The sequence below is a fragment of the Falco biarmicus genome, chromosome 13 (genome assembly GCF_023638135.1).
Source record: "Falco biarmicus isolate bFalBia1 chromosome 13, bFalBia1.pri, whole genome shotgun sequence".
NCBI classification, from domain to species: domain Eukaryota; kingdom Metazoa; phylum Chordata; class Aves; order Falconiformes; family Falconidae; genus Falco; species Falco biarmicus.
Window position 1 is genome coordinate 23,325,206 of NC_079300.1, and position 15,874 is coordinate 23,341,079.

Sequence of the window (15,874 nt, forward strand, 5' to 3'; positions counted from 1 at the left end):
GCTTCAAAAGAACCAGAATTTAGGTTTGTATCTGAAAGCCTGTTTTAAAGCCCTGGTGTTTCTATCACTTTGCTATCCTACAAGCAGGGAAAAGACATACAGCTCTTTACATCCTTAGATCAGTTTTACAGGTCAGAGAGGGTTTGCCTCTGGGCTGGTACTCAGGAACATTTCTTCAAGGGCATGTAACACATGATTGTTACCTTCTCTCTTTCTTTCTTTGGTTTCAGTGGGAGTGATACCTCCCTTGAAAGTCTGCTGAAGTGTCCTTCATTCGTTATTTTTAATGCCTCTTATCACCAAGTGCTACATTTTCAAACTGAGATGTCTGACATTAGCAATCTTGATCAGTATTTAGACACATGAGTTCTCAGGTGCATTTAAAGATACCGTGCATCACCTAATTCTGAGAAACCGCACATACAAAAAAGTGCCATTAAATGACTACTGGAGGATCTAACAGCAAGTGAAACTCTGCTTTATGTCTTCCAGCAATGATGCTGTTTGTAAAATACTTGAAGTGCCCGAAATGTAACATGCTGCCTAAATGCCATGTATTATTCCAATCACAACATCAGCTAATACAGACTCATGCTTTAAGGAGAGTTGTAGTTGTTGATGCACTAAACTTATTGGGTGAAGCTGAGGAGTGTAAGCCATGTATAGGGCTGCAGCTGTTTCTTGATATGCACTGCACATTTTCAGAGCTGCTCTCTGTAAGGATGCTAGGATACACAAAGCAAAAATCTTTAAGAAAAGAACAGAACAGAAGAGAAACAGCCAAACCCCTTAATTTCCTCTGCTATTGATTTAAGTCAGATAAAATCAAGTTTAAAAAAAATCAAGCCTTCTGCCCTGCCCATAAAAAATGAACCACAGGAAAAGAACAAATTTTAATTTTTTTTTAACTATTATTCTGGCTAGCTGCTGAAGATTTTAGCACACGTTGAGTGCAAGACATGCCTCTGTATTTATTGGGCACTGCAAGAGCTAAGCCAAACGTGAAGCCATTGAACAGAACTGGTTCAATACAACATTCAGTCACGTGGCACACTGGCTAGTAGCCTTCCTATGCAAATAACATTATTTTATGCTTAATATGAGAACCTATGGCACCAGGAAGATGAAGAAGGATGATACAGAGCTAACTAGGTACCTAATGGGACAAGGAAGAAGTGGAAGAGAGATTCATTTTGCGAATAATTGCATTTTGTTGTTAAAGAATGTAAGTGATGTTTATATTCTGTACCCCACTATGGGCATCATGGCCATCCTTACAAGCCCTGAGGGTTTTTACCCTTCATACACCCGTGCCTTTGGCCAGAGTTCTGCAGGAGCTGCTCTGGCAAAGGTCTCTGGGAGATGGGCTGAATCTGTGAAACTGAGGGCATTCCTCACCCTTCCCCTTCCCAGGCAGCGTCGTGGCGGTGGGCAGCGCCAGCCAGCCCCAAATCGCACCACTGGGAAGGTGTTAGTGGTCCTGAGCATGCAGAGTCATTGCTCGCTGACCAGGTTGTGCTGTGGCTCTGACAGAACCCTTGGCTTGAACTGTTGGGTCACGGGGGTAGCGTTATTAGTGCCTAGCACAGGTTGGACTTGCCTGTGAGCCTTAACTTCTTCCGACAGCTATTCTTATAATGGGTGTATCTCTTTTATTTGCTGCAAGGGAGAGCTACAAAATGGATGAAAAAAAGCAAACAGGCTAAAATGAAATTATATGCAAGTAAACCAACTGTAATAAAATGAAGAGGCTGAACTTTCATCTACATCTCAACTGGATTTGAACCAAGCCCCTTCTGAGAGTCTAAGAAAGTTTGGTTAATTATTTTTTTGTTTGGTCTGCTCTGCATTTCTTTGCTTTCATTGCAACCAAGAGCAGAAATGCTGGAAAACTGTGAGCAGCTCTGATATGCTGTTTCTGGCCAGGTCAAAAGTAGGACAAGCTGGAAATGTCATGCAAATTCCTATGCTTGGTAGATTTCCAGTTCAGGTTTGCATACTCAGAAGGTTGAAATAAGATTGAGATAAACAAAAAGACCTTGGGGTGATTGTGCAGACAAAAATCAACTTCCAGAATTTAGGTGGCTGAGCTTAAACTGAAATACTCAGCTTCTTCAAGGTTTCTGTTCTTGCTGGGAAGGGAAATCTTATTGCATTGTGCTTCCAAGCCCACTGGCTGGTTGGGACAACACAGGGACTTAACAGGTGTCCGAGGGTCAGATCCACCTTCCACTGGCACCACAACCTGTATCTCCAATGACTGCACACTTTCAAGTCATACATTCAAGTTTTGGGGGGACTGTGTGTAATCTGAAGTTGACTTCAGCCAAAGTTTAGCTCTTTTCCTCCAGGAGGAAGACAATTACTTCCATCACACCACTTTTTAACCCCATTCTCTAGACATGGTATGTGGTTTGATCCAACAGAACAGATTTGTTCTCAGAACAGACCTAGTTATATAAGTTGCAATCTCAGAATCATTTAGAAACATAGTAGTTACGTTTAAAAGGAAACAGACTTGTGCTTCTAACGGTTTTCAAGCACAGCAGGTATTGAGTAGAGGCACAGCTAGTGCTGGGAGGGGGTAGATTGTCCCAAGTGCACCAGTTCCAGCTGGGGAGCTTAGAAAACAGAAGTGGCTTTACTGTTCCAGTTTGTGCATACTGCGTGTACATCAGTGTGGCAATGGCACGTATTCCTCCTGAGCGTGGGCTGCATCTAACACTTCCAGTTTTTAAGAGGAGGTGGATGCAGTTTGTTAGGGGCATGGTAGTCCTCCCTCAACTCTGCCCTCTGGATCTGGCAGGATATTCTCTGAGTCTTTCAGCCAGGGCTTCTGTTCAATAAGCAGATGGGGAGAAGCTTGTGTGTATGTGGAGTTATTCACAAATTGTTTATGTAGGTAACATGTACATAAACTCCAGATGTGGACAGTCTATTTTAAAACAAAAGCACACTGTTTCTGGCTAACCTAGCCCCTTCTACAACCTCTGGAAGAGCTTGGGACATGACTACTTAGTTTTAACCAAGTCCAACTGCTTCTAATGCTCAGAAATGGAAAAGGAGCACGACTTACATGGCCATTATACAGACAGCAAAATCTGAGTAAACCTGTGGATCTTACAGTGCGTTGCTGTATCTGTATAGCTTTGCTCCCGGGGCAGCACCTCCCCTGCAGGAGCCTGCAGGAAGTGGACAGAGAGCACTGAACATGCCCTGCACAAGTTCTCAAGAAGCTGCTAAAGACAAAACTTGAATTCAGATTACACAGAGCTGCTGCCCAAATTCAGTGGCCTGAGTGAGTCACCGTGAGCTGCTCACTCAAACCAAAGTCGGCGTAGCTGCAAACATGTGCAAGCATGTCCCTGTCTGGCCAGGTCTGTTGTAGGAGTGGGAGCCTCTGGCGCAAGATTCAGCTTGAGGATGCCTGTGTCCTGCCACAGCACAGCGCTGCCAGTATGGACGCAGCTAACTAAGTGTCAACTGCTAGAGCTTACTTCAGCCTCAAGCCTGGTGTACAGGCTCTCCCGATTAAAACAGCTTTGCCAGTTCGGCTGTCTTTCTAAAAGGGCTTTTGTCAATCAAGTTTTATCAGGTGAGGGATTGCTCTTCTCCCAGTCACTAACACTCCAGTGATGTGATGTTATGTTGACGGATCTATGTCTCCTAAATTTAGGAGTTGCAACTTGTAACCTGGATAACCTTTTCAAATATTGTTTCCTCAAAGCAGTAATGTCCTAGATCCTAGATGAAAACAAACCTAAGTGGATTATATGAGTTCAGAGAGAATCATGGCTGTAGTTTGGGACCCATGTTCCCAGAGAAGTAATAGAAGACAATAAATTATCTTTGATGTCCCTAGGTTGGTTGGAAGAATTTTTCTTGAAACCTTTTTTTTTTTTTTTCCCAAATAATCTGAAATTTGTACCATTTTCCCTGCTTGGATCTTTAACAGTGAAATTTTTGAAACAGTCTAATCCAGCATGCAGATCTTTTATTACCTAAAAGTGATCTGGTAAACAGTGTGTCTCAGTAGCAACAGTAGGAGAAGCCTGCTTTGGCTCTAATTTTGTTGTACAATGCTATTAATTTGCAACTTCAGGGTGATCTGGACATGAGTGGACTTGTATGGTTCAGAGGTGGTTTGTTCCTTATTTTTTCCCCCACCCATGTTTTGTAGAAAAATAAGCATCAATTTTGACGTGCTAGAAAGAGCCGCTTGCTTTGGAAGTTGTCAGACTGATACAAACGATATTTGCTTCAAGCTTCCTAAAAAGACATAATTTCTACTCTGTCTAAAAAGAGGAGGCTGGCTTGTTTGTTTTTATTTGCAGCATTCGGCAGCATTGCTGTAGGCCACTAACTGCAGGATGGCAGTAACACAGGATTATCCTGCAGAGACGTAACCAGTGAATCCATAACAGCCAACCTGAACTCTGCTGCGGGCTGCCATTTAATACCACAAGAAACTGTTTGCATTTCATCATGTAACCGGTTGTGTGAATTCAAGAACCTTCCCTGGATCAGGCTGTGTTTTCAGATGAAAGAGAGGAACTACCAAATGGTAGAGTGAAATATATAGTTTGTTTTCCTGTAGGCCTGTCCCCTAAGCATAAACAAATATACTGCAGTGAAGACTCTGGCTCGGGCTACAGAGGAGAAACTAAGTAGAGAAGAGATGAGAAGTAAGAACACAAGAGGGAAAAGGTTGGAGCTGCCTTTTCTCATGAGATAGATTTCTTTGATATTGAGGCAGTAGGAACAGGCTCAGAATGAAATGGAACAGTTGAAAAGTATCTTCATAGTGTCAGCTGAAGGGGGAAATCTACTCTCCTGATCCTAATACCTTCCCTCGAAAATTCCCATTGGAGCAGGTATAGAATTGAGCCCCTTTGTGACTTTTCCCTCAGGCTCTGTTAGATGGGCTTTTATTCAATGGGATTTCAGTCCAGATCATAATAAAGTTGCTCTGTTCCTCATGAAGCTCACATTATGGATGTACAGCCATCGTGGTCTATGGACTGCTTAGTTTTCCTGTAAAAACAGAAATCCTTGTACGGCTGGGAGCTTGTAAAAACAAGCCTGAAGCTACCAGAATTTTTAGCTTTACAGTATAAACGAGAAACTAAATTCTCCACTGCAAAACATATATGCACCTATATATGCTCAAGGGTTTGACAATGAGACTCATTCATGCAGAAGAAGACACTTTCCAGGTGAATATTGCCTTGTTCTGGCGTCACACGCCAAGTAATGTAATTAAAGAGCATTTATGAAATGCTCAGGACTGCGCTGCTGGGATTCCTGACCAGACGGGAAAGCAGGATCATGTGTGTTTGTGGTGTCCCTAGATGAGCGAGGTGATCTGCAGGCCAAGTGGGAGGTGAGGTTCTGAAAAGGAAAGCTTTTCCAAGCCAGGGTTCAGGCTCTGGAGGGAGCGACAAGGCAGTTTCACCTCACACAATGGTCGTGTTGAGGTTACAAAGGTTGTTTTTCCTGCCGCTGAGCGGCACCTCCAGGATCGAGCCCTGCCTTCAGGTGTCGGATCGAGAGGGGACCAAAAGGGCAGCGGGGAGGGAGCGTGGCGGCGGCCCGGGCCGGGGGCGCCGGGGCTGCGGGGCCGGGGGCACCCCGCGCTGCTCTGCCCGCAGGGACACGGCGCTCCCGCCCGTAGCTAACACACGGACATGCCTCTGCCTTCCAGCCTTTTAGTAGATAAAGTCTGATTAATTTTCATTGAGGCCAGAATATTTTGTATGTCCCGCAGTACTTGTTGTTAGGTCTCGGAGCGCCGGCGCGCAGCACACACAGACCCCCGCATGCAGGGTTTGCGTGTAACCTTACTCTCCGGTGTTTGCTACGGTAACGCATACTCCCCGACCCTAAAGACTAGTAGTATTTGGGAAAAGAAGAGGAGAGGAAGGGCAGAAGCTAGGAACAGCTGGAAGGGTGGCGCGGGGACCCGTCGCGGCTACTCCGGCGAGGCGCGGCGCCGCATTCGGAGCGCGCCCGGCCCTGGCCGGCTCCTCGCCGGGAAAACGGGGCTGGGAACGGGGCTCGCCCGGCTCCCTCCGCCTGCGGAGCCGTGTCCGCGCCGTCCCTGCGCGAGCCGAGCGAAAGCGCGCTAAAGCGGTGACGCCGCAGCGCTGCGAGCTGAGGGTCCCCAAAGGTGGCTCCTACACCGCGGCACCAGCCGTGCGCCCGCCCGCGGGAGCTGAGGCGCGGCACCGCAGCGGAGCGGGAGCCGGAGGACAGACAGAGGGGCCGTGTCGCCTGTCCCCGTCCGGGTCTGGGTGCGGGAGGAGGGAGCCCGGCCGCGGTGCCTGCGGGCGGCGACTTGGCTGCGCTGGCCGGACGGGAGCGGGGCGCGCCGAGCCAGGGGCGTCCCGTCGCTCCCCGCCGGAGACACGTTTTCTCTCCAAGACATAAAAAAAAAAAAAAAAAAGGAGGGGGTGTTGCGGAAAGGAAGCCTGCCACATTTTCAAACAAACCGACGCCAAACCTTCCAGGTAGAAATCGGCTTTGCTGCCTGCACGGGGGTGAGTAGGAAAAATCCACCCGGGCTACTCGAGTGTTACATCGCGGCAGCTGCGGGCACGGCCGCCGCGGGAAGCCCTGCCCGGGCCGCCGGCGCAAGGCGGGGGCGGCGCTCACCGCTGCCCTCGGCAGAGATCCCCGCAGCTTGCCGTGCCCCGCTTCGCACAACGGTGCCACCCGCCAGTACGGTCTCAGCCGCTTCCCAGCCGGAATACCGGACTTGGGGCCGCAGCGGAGGGTCCCGTGCTCTGTTTGGGAAGGGCGACCCGGCCCGGCTCGGTACCGGAGAAGCAGGGCGAAGCCCCGATTCGCAGCCCCTCGCGAGGCGCTTCTTAGCGGGGTTGCGTGGCCGGGGCTGAGTCCCGCTTTGCCCGCCTCCTTCCCGGCTTCCCTGCACCGGGAACCGGCTTGGGGCCGGGACTGTTCCGCCCTCGTGTGAAGAAGGCGAGGGCCCTTCCCCGCCGCGCCTCAGCGTCCCGCGGTGGGATCTGCCCCTCGCCCCAGCGGGCCGGGGTCCGGGCACCGGCACCGTGACCCCCCGCCACTCCCAGCGCCGCTCCTGCCTCCCCTGCCCCGCAGGCGGCTGCAGGCCCGGCCCGGGAGCGGCTCCGGCCCCTTCCGCGCACCCTGCGCCCGGCGCTGTCAGAGCCCGGCCCGGCCTGGGCAGCGGCGGCCGGCGGGGCGCGGGCTCACCCGGGCGCACCGGCACCGGCAGATCGGGCCGCTCCCCGGGGCCGTGGCGGCATCCCGCGCCCCTTCGCCGGGGAAGCGCTCGCCGCGCCGCCGTGCTCGCTGCCCGTCCCTGTTACATGCATTCCCCTCTCTGCCACATTTCCTAGTGCCGTCAGCACCTCGGCTCGCCGCTTAACTGCAGCGACAGTGCCCAGGCTCGGCTGCACTGGCGTGCTCCTACGTTTTCAGGTGGTTCTTTAATGTCCCAAGAAAGACTTAGCGAGCGCCGGGGAGGGGGGAGCGCCCGGCAGCGCCTGCCGGCCCCGGTGTCACCCAGGCAAGTCGCCGCACACGGGGCTGCGCGCTCACCTTTGCCGCCGCTCAGCCCGATCGCCGCTCCCAGCGCTGGGCTGAGCTTCTGCCCCGGTGTTCATCCGAAATCTCCCTTGGTGGGGCTGTCAAAAAAAAAAACCAAACAAGCCCCTCGGATGCCAAATGTCCTCTGCGAGCCAGCGAGCCCTGGTAAAGAGCTGCGCGCCCGGATTAGGAGTGGAAAGGGAGGAATCTGCCATTTGGCGGAGGTGATGACACACGCAGCAGTGCTGTTACACCTGCACCGGCCCTCGCCGCGGAAATGCCTGCGAGGGGGAGCGCCCAGAGCAGCATGGGTGGCCGGCAGAAAGAAGCCGGCCCCGGCCCTGGGGGAGCCCGGCAGCCCCGGCCCCGGGCGCGCCGCCGCGGCGGGGCACAGCTGGCTCCGGCTGCCCCGCCGCTCCGCGCCCAGCCAGCCGCCGGGGAGACGCCGGGGGCCCGCCGGGCAGCGCAGTGTCTCTCCGGCGGGCCCCGACCCGCCGCGGTTTCGTTTGTGTGCGATGGGGGGGTGCTGAGGGGCGGCGGGCGCTGTTCCGCGGCTGTGCGTGGAAATACAGGGGCCTCGTTCCTGCCACCGAAGTGATGCACCCCGGGTTTCAGACGGTGCGTTTCTCCGCCGATTGGAGGGAAGGGATTCGTTCTATGGCTATAGGCGAAGACGCAGAAGCGTGTTTTAACCGAGAAATATAATACTATCTATAATATATAGTAGCTGCCCCAAGGACTGTTATATTTCTCGGTTAAAATACGCTTCTACATCTTCGACAACCTTCACTCACAAACAACCGCTCCCCGGGAAGGCAGCAGGCACCCGTGTGCCCGTGGCCAGGCAGAGGAACCCGAGATCCGTGCATGGGGTGCCGAAGCCCCGGGGCACCCCGACGGGAGAGGCGGGCTGCCCCGGGCAAGCTGCTTGAGAGCTGCTGGCCCTCCAGGCTTGCGTCCGGTCACGAAAACTGATGCAGCACGCAAAATGCGAGGGGCGGGGAATAGCGCTGCGCGGCGGGTCTCGTTCGAGAAGGGCAGAAGCGAGCCTGAGGGCCGTGACCTGCCGGCCCGCGGGTCTGCGGGCGCCGCCAGCCGTGTGAGCTCCTCCGTGGGTCGCTCCTGGGCAGCCCGAGAGGGGAAACACCGAACTGTGGCCGAATAGGGGAGGGAAGGTCGGGTCCGTGCGGAGCCCGCACGGGCAGCAGCAGACTCACTGCAGAGCCGCGGTGGGGGAGCGCCGGTGGCCCCGGCCCTGCGGGACTCGGCCCGGCTCCTGCGGCTGCCGGCGGCCGCGTTGGCTGATGGCGAGGGCGGGGGGAACAAACGGGGCCGGGCTGCCCCGCTCCCGGGGATGGGGCCGAAGGCTCCGTTAGAAATCAGTGCAAAGTGTCTTCTGTCCGCTCCGGCACCCGCGACTGGAGCGGCGCCGTGTCAGTGATTTGCTCTATTACACGACACCTCTGGTGCTCGGCTGAGACTGCCGTTCTGCGGCTCGGGGGGGCTCTACGTGAAGGCAGGGAAGGGGAAGAAGCAGGGCAATGTCAGTGCCACATATGCTGCTCCAGGAACCGTGAAATAAGCCGGAGCCCCGCAGGGGAGCGAGCGGGAGAGCTGCCCGATGTGCCGGCCCCCGCCTCGCCACCCTGCCCGGCCCTCGGGCGCCTGCCAGCCCTGCCGCCGCGCTGCTGCCGCCGCGCATTTTGCGGGGGGGCACGGGGAGCGCCCCGACACCTTTCGCTCTCTGCCTCCTGCGCATAAGGGCTGCAAGAACCGACTTGCCGGGAGCGGCAACAGTCTCCTTGTGATCCCCGGGCGCGATCAGTTGGCGGGGCCGGGGCCAAGACATATAAACGCGACCGCGTGTGCGGCTGGACGTATGACAGCCGGCGGGGCAGGGGCGAGCGGCGCGGCTGCGGGCACACCCCCTCGCACCCACCGCCTCCAGGCGGCCCCTTGCCGGGGCGGGAGGGCAGCGCAGCGCCGCGGGCCCCGCCGAGCTCCCCGGGCGGGCGACGGAGGCTCAGCGCCCCCCGGACGCCGCCCCCCCCCGGCCCCCCCGCCCCCGGCGGCGCGGCCGAGCCGGGGCGGTTCCGCGCCGCTCCGCGGGGCCACGTCGGGCCGCGTGTGCGCGGGGCTGAGCGCGGCGCCGTGACTGCGGGGTGAACTCGGCCGTGCCCAGCGGCTCGGCGGCGATAGGGGAGCGGGCTCCTGACGAAAGCGGAACTCGGCCGGGCCCATACAAATCAGAAAAGAGCCCGGCCGCCGCGGCAGAGGAGAGCGGAGCCCGCGGGGGCAGGGACGCCGCCGCCGCCGCGCTGCACGGACCAGCGGCGCCGCGAGAGGCGCCTCCGCTCGCCGTCTCGGCTTCGGCTTCGACCCCGGACCCGGTCCCGCTCCCGGTCCCGGCGAGCGCGAGGCGAGACGGCCGCCAGCACCGGGCTCCGCGCACCGGGCAGCACTCCGCACCGCGCCCCGGGCGGCGGGGCGGCGGACGCGGGGCACCATGATGAGCAGCTACCCGGACGGCGAGGAGGACACAGTGGCACTGCTAGCTCATGACACCAGCGGCAGCAAGGAGCCGGAGCGGGGCAAGGAGGAGATGAGCGCCGACAAGGGCCCCGAGAAGCCGGACCCCTCGCAGAAGCCCCCCTACTCCTACGTGGCCCTGATCGCCATGGCCATCCGGGAGAGCGCGGAGAAGAGGCTCACGCTGTCCGGGATCTACCAGTACATCATCAGCAAGTTCCCTTTCTACGAGAAGAACAAGAAGGGCTGGCAGAACAGCATCCGCCACAACCTCAGCCTCAACGAGTGCTTCATCAAGGTGCCCCGGGAGGGCGGCGGCGAACGCAAGGGCAACTACTGGACCCTGGACCCCGCCTGCGAGGACATGTTCGAGAAGGGCAACTACCGCAGGAGACGGAGGATGAAGCGGCCCTTCCGGCCGCCCCCGACCCACTTCCAGCCCGGCAAGACCCTCTTCAGCCCCGACAGCTACGGCTACCTCTCCCCGCCCAAGTACTTGCAGTCCACCTTCATGAACAACTCGTGGCCGCTGGCGCAGCCCCCCGCGCCCATGCCCTACGCCTCCTGCCAGATGTCTGGCGGGAACGTCAGCCCCGTCAACGTGAAAGGACTCTCGGGCCCGGCGTCCTACAGCCCCTACTCGCGGGTGCAGAGCATGGCGCTGCCCAGCATGGTGAACTCCTACAACGGCATGGGCCACCACCACCACCACCCGCACGCCCACCACCCGCAGCAGCTCAGCTCGGCCAGCCCCGCGCCGCCCGCGGCCCCGGCGGCGAACGGAGCCGGCCTCCAGTTCGCCTGCGCTCGCCAGCCCGCCGAGCTGTCCATGATGCACTGTTCCTACTGGGAGCACGACAGCAAACACAGCGCCCTGCACTCCCGCATAGACATCTAGGGAGGCCCCGGCCGGCCGCGGCCCTTGCCCCGGCCCCGCTGCCCCTCTCCGATCCGACGCCTCCTGCGCCCTCCTGTCTGTCTCCTCCTCTCTAGCTGCGGACTTTCCTCCCTCTGTGCCCAAACTGTTGCGGTGGGGAAGAGCAGCCCTGCTCCGGGTGTAGTGTCGGTGCCGGAGCCGTCCCACGGTGAGGAGAAGGCAGTGTGAGCGGGGGTCCCGCCGGGCGCAGCGGAGGCCGGCCCGGCTGCCTCCGGGCGCGCTCGCATTTACCGTTCGTTTCTCTGCTCGTCTGTTTGTTCGTGAGGGGTTGGGGGGTGGGGGGGTACGTTGTTAAAAATAGGCTGTTTAGCCCTCAGAATTCTGCTCCTTTATAATTAGGCCGTCATCTTTTGGGGCTCAGCCTCGGGGAGAGTGAAGCGGAGCTTGTAAATAGCGGAGGCAGTTCCACGCGTGGTGGTGCGGGGCTGGCGGGCCTAGCCAGCGCCCTGTGCCTTCGGCCTCCTCCTCTTCATCTTCTCTTCCTTCCTCCTCGCTCTGCAAAGCACCGCGCTTCATCCAGGCTGGGTCTTTTCGTCAAAATAGTACTTGTGTGAGGACTGCTGTAACAGCAGAGATGGGCGATGTTGCTGGTTATTAGAAACCAACAAACAAAACACACCAGGGTCACTCGTGAAACGTTTCGGCAGTGGTAAATATATTTTTTAAAGGAGACAATGTCCTCTGAGGTCTTAAAAGTAATTTTATACAGGTCTAAAAAAATATTTTGATGTTATAAAAAAAATAGAGACGGTTTCCTGTAAATTGGAATATTTTTCTGTGTGCATATTGTTATTAATAATGAAAGTTTAATCTATCTTCGGGGTTTTTGACCCCAAACCTGGCCCAAAATGGGTTTTCCGGTAGGTTCTGCTTTTGAATGCTTGACCTTTTTCTTAAAAAGTTTTGATCCTTCAATTTTACATAGATTAACGTGGAAAAAAATAGCGTTTATAATACAGGGGCCAGTTCATAGCGATTTTGTAAATGTTTATGTAAGCTGATAGATGCTGTGGCATAGTACCATTTTGGGACCAACTTTTCTAGAGTGAACTAGCACTTTTCTTGTACGTTCTAGCATTGTAAAGTCTCCAATAAAACGCCTTTCCTTCTTTTCATATCGTTTTATTTCTCTCCGCTCCTCCGTGCTGGCGGTCGCGAAGCGGCGGCGGAGAGCGGGGCGAGCGCCGTGTGCCGGGGCCGCTCCGCGCTGCCCGGCCTGCTCCCCGCACGGCCCCGCTCGGCCCCGCGCCCCGCCGCCGGGCTCGCAACGCTCTCCGCCGCCGCGCCCGCCCGCCCGCTCCGCTCCGCCGCGCCGCGGGGAATACGCGGGCTGTGTGCTTGGGCGGCGGAGCGGCTCCGTTACGCGCACCGGCGGGAGAGGCCGGCGGCCCGGGGCTGTCCTGGCGGCCGCCGACACGGTGCGGGGACGGTTTCGTTGCCTCCGCGGGCGGGACGGGGAGCCACTCCGCTCCGGGGCGCGGGCAGCCGCCGGCCCCTCGCCCGTGGGCCCGGCCCGGCGGGGCGCCGGCAGGCAGAGCCCCCTGGGCAGTGCCGGGGGCTGTGCCCGCCGCAGACCCCGGCTCCGCTTTCGTTTCTTCCCCGCCTGCTCGGGGCCGCGGCGCCGGGCGATGCCGCGCAGCCCCGTGTCGGCCCGGGCCCGGCCCGGCCGCGCTGCCCTGGGTCCCCCCCCCCTCTGCGCCCCGGCCGGTGCCGGGAGCCGCTGGCCGGGCTCGCTTTCCTCAGCCGGGTCGGTGGCTCCGGCAGCGGCGCTCCCGAGGCCTGGGCCTCGCTTCGCAGCCTGCCCACGCTTGCAGGCAGCGGCCCCTGCGCGGGTGCCCGGGGGCTTAGGAGGGGACGGAGCAGCGGGGCAGCCCGGGTGGCCCCCGCCCGGTGCCGGCCCGGGACGTGACGGGTCCCCTTGGACAGCAGCCCGGGCCAGGCCCGCTGTTCCACAGGCGGGAGCAGGGATGCGGGTGTCCCACTTGTTCCGGGTTGCACGGGCAGCTTGGTCCCCCGGAGAGGGGGTGTCAGGGCCGAAACCGGTACCGGGGGTGAGCCCCCCATCCCGTTACCGGGGGCCTGCAGCGGGGGCCCACCGGAGATGTGACCGGCGGGCGCTGAGTGCAGACAGGCCTATTACCCGGCTGCCTGAGGCTCTCCCTCCCTACCAGGGCCTTCTGCAGGCTCCCTGCACGGGAGGAAGCGGCAGCCTCCTGCGCCCTCGCAAAAATCCCGGGGGGGGACGCGGGGACCGGTTGCCCCTCGGCTGCGGCGCTGCTCGGTGGGCACGGCCAGGGCAGAAGGGCTCCGGGGCCACCCGCCGGGCCGGCACGGCTTCGGGGCGGGCTGGATGCCCTGCTTTTCCCCCTGCCCCCGCTCCACATGCCTTGGCCCGGACAGGAGGGCGCTGGGAGCAGCGGTGCGGCCGAGGGGCTTAGCCCCCGGGCAGGCAGAGACGGGGGGCTGCGGCAAACGGGGTCGCTGCGGGGCGCCTGTGCAGAGGAGGCTGCGGGGCCGAGCGTCTGCCGCGGGGACCGGGAGGGAAGAGCGAGCCTGGTCCCTACACGAGCACCGATGTAACGGGAGGCGAAAGGCCGGGGCGGGCCGGCGGGAGGCCCCGGGGCTGCCAGCGCACATGGCACACGGCCTCGACTCACACCTTGGCCGCCCGTGGCCCTGCCGGCCGCGGCGGGAGCGGGGCTCGGGCTCGGAGCCTCAGGGTGCCCGGGCCCGCGGGCAGGATGGGAGAGGAGGCATCGCTCACGCCCCGAGCGGTAGGGTCAGGGCCTGGGCTGCCTGTTGCTGCTCGATAGGTACTGCTGGTCCCGCATGTTTCCTCCGGGGTACGTCGGGGCCACGGCGAGCTCGCCAGGGAACCCCCTCCCGCCGCCGGCCGGGGTCACGGGGCGATGGGAGGGCGGGAGCGCCGTCCCGGGCCCTGCGCAGCCCCGCCAGCGTCCACCGGGCTCCTTCCCGGGCTGTGCCATCGCTCGGCCGGGCTGCAGCGGCCTTGGCAAACGCCCCGGGCCTCGCCGGCCTTGGGTGAAGCGATACCTGGCGGTGCCTGGGGGCGGGGGGCGGCGGCGGCAGTCCGGGACCGGGCAGGGCCGTGCGGCCCCTGGGGCTGCTCCGGTTCCCGCGGGGTCTCCGAGCGGTGACGCCGCAGGGGGAGGGCCGGGGCCCGCCGTGCGTGACCGGCACCCGGCCGCGTCAATACAGAAGGGCAGGGAGCCGCGCGTCTGACTGCCGCTCGGTCACCGGTAGTCCCTGCATCGGCGAGGGTCGTGCCCCCCCCCGGCCCGGGAGCGCCCGGTGCGCGGGTGTGGGGCATCCTGGAAGCCGGCAAAGGTGCCCTCGGGGTCCCCGGCCAGCCTTCGCCCAGCGGGGGCTCTCTACTGCGGCTCTCCGCGACCTGGGCCCAGCAGGGGGGAGATGCGGGCAGGCAGGGTGGGGGGACACCGTTCGTCCCGGCATCCGTGCATCCCCGAGCCAGCCGGTACCGCCGTCGCTCCTGTAGGATGTTTTCACGATCGTTTTCTGTATTTTATAAACAGAGGCTGCACTGAATGTAAACTCGCGTGGTTTACTGAGCAGCCACCGTGTCCTGGGCACGGCTGAAGCCCCCTCCCTTCACTGGCTCCTCAGGACCGCCCGGGCAGCCCCGGTGCAGCCCGCTCCCCCGCCCGGGCCCTACGGGGCCCCGAGCTGCCTCCAGCCCCGGCCGTGCCCCGGCAGCGCCTCCCCGCTCTGCCCCCGGCCCTGCGCTGTCGGGAAGGGAAACAGGAGCGGAGCCCGGCCGCCGTCCCGGGCCGGCCTGCCCGCGGTGTGCGGGTACCGCCGGCAGCAGCGCGACCTCTGCTCCCGTCGGGAGCGACCAGGCCTCCCGCCCGGGTCCCGCCGGGCTGCGAAGCGGGGCGGCCATCGCATCCCTGCCCGCTGGTGCTTGCCTGGGCCGCGGGCACCGGCCCGCCGGGAGCCTCGCTGGGCGCTGATAAACACCCAGGTGTTGGCACGCAGGGACCCAGCCTCCCGTAAGGGCCTCGTCTCGCCGCGCCCCCCGCGCCCAGGTCCGCTTGGCGAGCCTTGCCGGGGTGCAGGATCGGGCCCGCAGCGCGGGACACTGGCAGCTGGGGCGGCAGCCGCTGTGTCTGCACCGAGCCCACGTGCAGGCAGCCCCGTGGGCACGAACGGCGCCGGGCCAGGGGGTGCCCGCGGCGGCTCAGCCAACGTCGCCTTGCCCCGGGCCGCCGCGCCTTCTCCACCGCTCCCGCCAGCCCCCGTGCCGCCCTGCACCCAGCCCCGGCTGCCCCTTACGAAAGCAAGCGGCCGAGCGCCGGGTCCCTTGGCCGGAGCTGGGTTTGCGCGTTGTGTAAGGCCGTTCCCCGTTACATAAATGACGCCAGGAGGAACGCTCCGTGGAGCGGGACGCACTGGCCGGGCCAGCCCGCGGCGCGGAGCCTCCTTCGGCCTCGGGGACGCCGCCCGCCGCGGGGCAGCGCCGGGGGCCGCAGCCGGGGCAGGGGCGTTCGGGGCGGCTGACCCGCCCGGGCTGCCGCCGCTGCCCTGCCGGAGCGGACCAGGTTTACGCAACGCTGGCGAGAGATGAAAGCAGAAGAGCGAGGGCTGTTTTCTCCCTGCACGGAGCGGGCGTGGAAGCAGCCTGTCCGCCTCGGCCACGGCCGCAGCTCGCCGCCGTGCCCCTCGGGGGAAGGGGAGGGTTCGCTCCCCGGGGCTGGGCGGGCTCCCACCGCCCTCAGGCCGCTCCAGCCCTCGGGGCAGTGCCAGTCCCGCGGGGCTGTTTTGCGGCCGTAGGTTTTTCTTCCTCTCCGGTCCTTTGCCAGC

At 60.7% G+C, this 15,874-nt stretch overlaps 1 protein-coding gene across 1 annotated transcript; it reads left to right on the forward strand.

The window, feature by feature from the left end:
* The first annotated feature begins 9,835 nt into the window (after positions 1-9,835).
* On the forward strand, positions 9,836-12,143 carry FOXL2 (forkhead box L2). The gene has a single exon (XM_056358699.1). It carries the CDS (start codon positions 10,073-10,075, stop codon positions 10,991-10,993), a length of 921 nt encoding a protein of 306 aa, XP_056214674.1. The 5' UTR covers positions 9,836-10,072; the 3' UTR covers positions 10,994-12,143.
* Positions 12,144-15,874: the final 3,731 nt, after the last annotated feature.

Bases quoted from the DNA above. Each gene is read 5' to 3' on its own strand.
- FOXL2 (XM_056358699.1), top strand. From the start codon at position 10,073: ATGATGAGCAGCTACCCGGACGGCGAGGAGGACACAGTGGCACTGCTA.